We start from the raw sequence: 2,534 nt of genomic DNA, 5'->3' as shown, positions 1-2,534 counted from the left end.
TAGAAGCTGCATTACGGAGATCGAATGAGACTTACTTGTTATACTGCAATAGCGCAAGACAGGTGACTAGGCCACGGACTATTTCTGTGGACGGACGCGCAGGGACGCCTTGTTGGTCCGATCGCAAGGTGACTGGAGACTAGCCAGCCTTGTGTCCTTCAAGGCTAGCTAGGCCTACGTGATATTTTCCGCTTAACTAATAACTTTCTTGGAGGCCCGTAATATTATTCAGCCTGATAAACGATCTATCATTACTTTTTAATTTAATAACTGATATTTAGTTTCATAATTCGCCTCCATATTAATTCGCAATTACATTTAGTATCGTATAGGCCTAGTTCCACAACCTCGCTATGTGCGGAGAGCGCAGCCTTTCCTCAGACGCACCTGAAAACTCAGCATTGCCCATGGCGCATTTGAAATTACACTGAATTTCTGAATATATATATATATATATATATATATATATATATATATATATATATATATATATATATATATATATATATATATATATATATATATATATATATATATATATATATATATATATATATATATATATATATATATATATATATATATATATATATATATATATATATATATATATGTATATATATATATATGCCCCATCAATTTCCATACATAGGAAAAAAAAATTTTATATGAAAATCCATGTTTATTTATATAATATGCTCTACATGACTACCATTCTGTTGAAAACACTCTTCAATGCGTGTCCTCCACTGCTGAAGAACACATTCAAACACACCTGGAGTTATGCTTGTAATGGCGTTGGTGATACGTTGTATGGAAACTTATGGGACACCCTGTGTGTGTGTGTGTATATATATATATATATATATATATATATATATATATATATATATATATATATATATATATATATATATATATATATATATATATATATATATATATATATATATATATATATATATATATATATATATATGCAAAAAAAATATTCAGAGTAGAGTTGCTTTTATAAAACATATATTGTACTCAATTTGACCCCCAAATTTTCCCTTCTTACATGTGAACAGTATATAATAAAATATAACAAAGTACAGTAGTTAAAAAAGACAGAGTTAAATGGTGCAAGTATGTACTAACTTTGGGGGAGTCTGGTCTGGTCGACTACTCCAGTCCCAGATCCAATCTGTCTCTGTGTTCTTCTCTACCCGTATGAAATCTCCCTCCTGAAACAAAGTGAGCAAGATGAAGCACACAGTTGTACAAACAATTGCTCTACAAATAGACTCCATTGCCCAGATAGAACAATATGGAGAAGACACATTTTTATTATCCACTTTAATCCTGGCTGCCCAGATAGATGGATATACTGTACAGATATTTATTCAGATGTAAGAGAAAGTAAATACACAAACATTTCCCATTCACTAATTGGCATTTATTCATTCTAGATGTTATAAAAGATGTGTGTTGCTGCTGCTTCCTGGATGGTCAGTCCCTTACTACTACTGAACTGTATCCTTCACCCCATTCCTCCACTTTCCACTTGCATTTCCCCTCTCCTTCCTACCATCTAACTCTGACTAATTCTCTTTTATTAATCTTTCACTTCCCCTTAACATATACCCCCTGTACTGTATGAACCACTTAAGCAGACCCTAAAGGGCTTTCTGCCTAACACTTACACATCTTTTTATTGCATTTCTTATTCTTTACAACCTATATACAATACACTATCTCACAAATTCATCTCAAATGTATAATCGTAGTCACTTCTTAATTTACTCCTTCCTCTTACATCCTGAGTACAAAACTTTACACCCAAATTATAATGGTGGTCTAACATTTACCTGTACATTAAATTTATTGACACAGTGCTCTTACTCAGTCCATCTATAGCTTTCTTTCCCTCTACTACTTTGAAACTTAATTCATCATTCATTTGATGAAACACCTACTCCCAGATCTTGAAATACTTTACATCCCTCATTCAAGATAATATTACTTCTTCCTGCTTCTCTTCTGTAATTTTCACTGCTTGTAACATTCACTATCAACGTTTTCCTAGTACTTATACACACTCTTCCTTTGAGGAAATTTTATTTTTACTAGCAACTGATTACCCTCTTCCTGACAAACTGCAACTCAATACAGTAGTCAATAACTTCTCAGTCACCTGATACATATTCACAATGCCTTTACATAATTTCACCATAAGCTTTTTTTTAAATACATATCACCCTTCTGAGAAGAAGTACATCAGTACCTTATTATAGTAATTAATGTACACGCCTTTTAATACAGCCTCCTCTGGGTCAGTAGCCATCTCAGTGTTGGGGCTGTTTGGTGGGGACTTTGGCCTGTAAAGATTAAGAGCCATTAACATCTGTGATATATACACAAAAACTGTAGACATATATCAACAAGGTCTTTAGGTCATATAAAGGGGCGACCATTGAAATATTGTACTGCATATACAAGTACTGTACAGTATTATACAGTACTGCACTGTGAATGTTGCTGGGCTTTTATTT

General features: G+C 33.0%; 1 protein-coding gene across 6 annotated transcripts in view; it reads right to left on the bottom strand.

Annotated features, from left to right (window-relative positions):
* LOC121875778 (BCL2/adenovirus E1B 19 kDa protein-interacting protein 3-like) overlaps positions 1-2,534 on the bottom strand; it is a 54,205-nt gene that overhangs the window by 18,476 nt on the left and 33,195 nt on the right. For all 6 annotated transcript variants that reach the window (XM_042380470.1, XM_042380471.1, XM_042380468.1 and 3 more), the window contains 2 exons: positions 2,267-2,360; positions 1,141-1,226 (listed from right to left, as the gene is read on the bottom strand). In XM_042380470.1, coding sequence (XP_042236404.1) covers positions 1,141-1,226; positions 2,267-2,360 — 180 coding nt within the window. The remainder of the gene's footprint in view (positions 1-1,140; positions 1,227-2,266; positions 2,361-2,534) is intronic.

Source organism: Homarus americanus, unplaced genomic scaffold (assembly GCF_018991925.1).
Source record: "Homarus americanus isolate GMGI-L3 unplaced genomic scaffold, GMGI_Hamer_2.0 scaffold22250, whole genome shotgun sequence".
In the NCBI taxonomy this organism is placed as follows: Eukaryota; Metazoa; Arthropoda; class Malacostraca; order Decapoda; family Nephropidae; genus Homarus; species Homarus americanus.
Note: the sequence above shows the minus strand (reverse complement) of the source record. Positions and strands in the feature narration are given on the sequence as shown.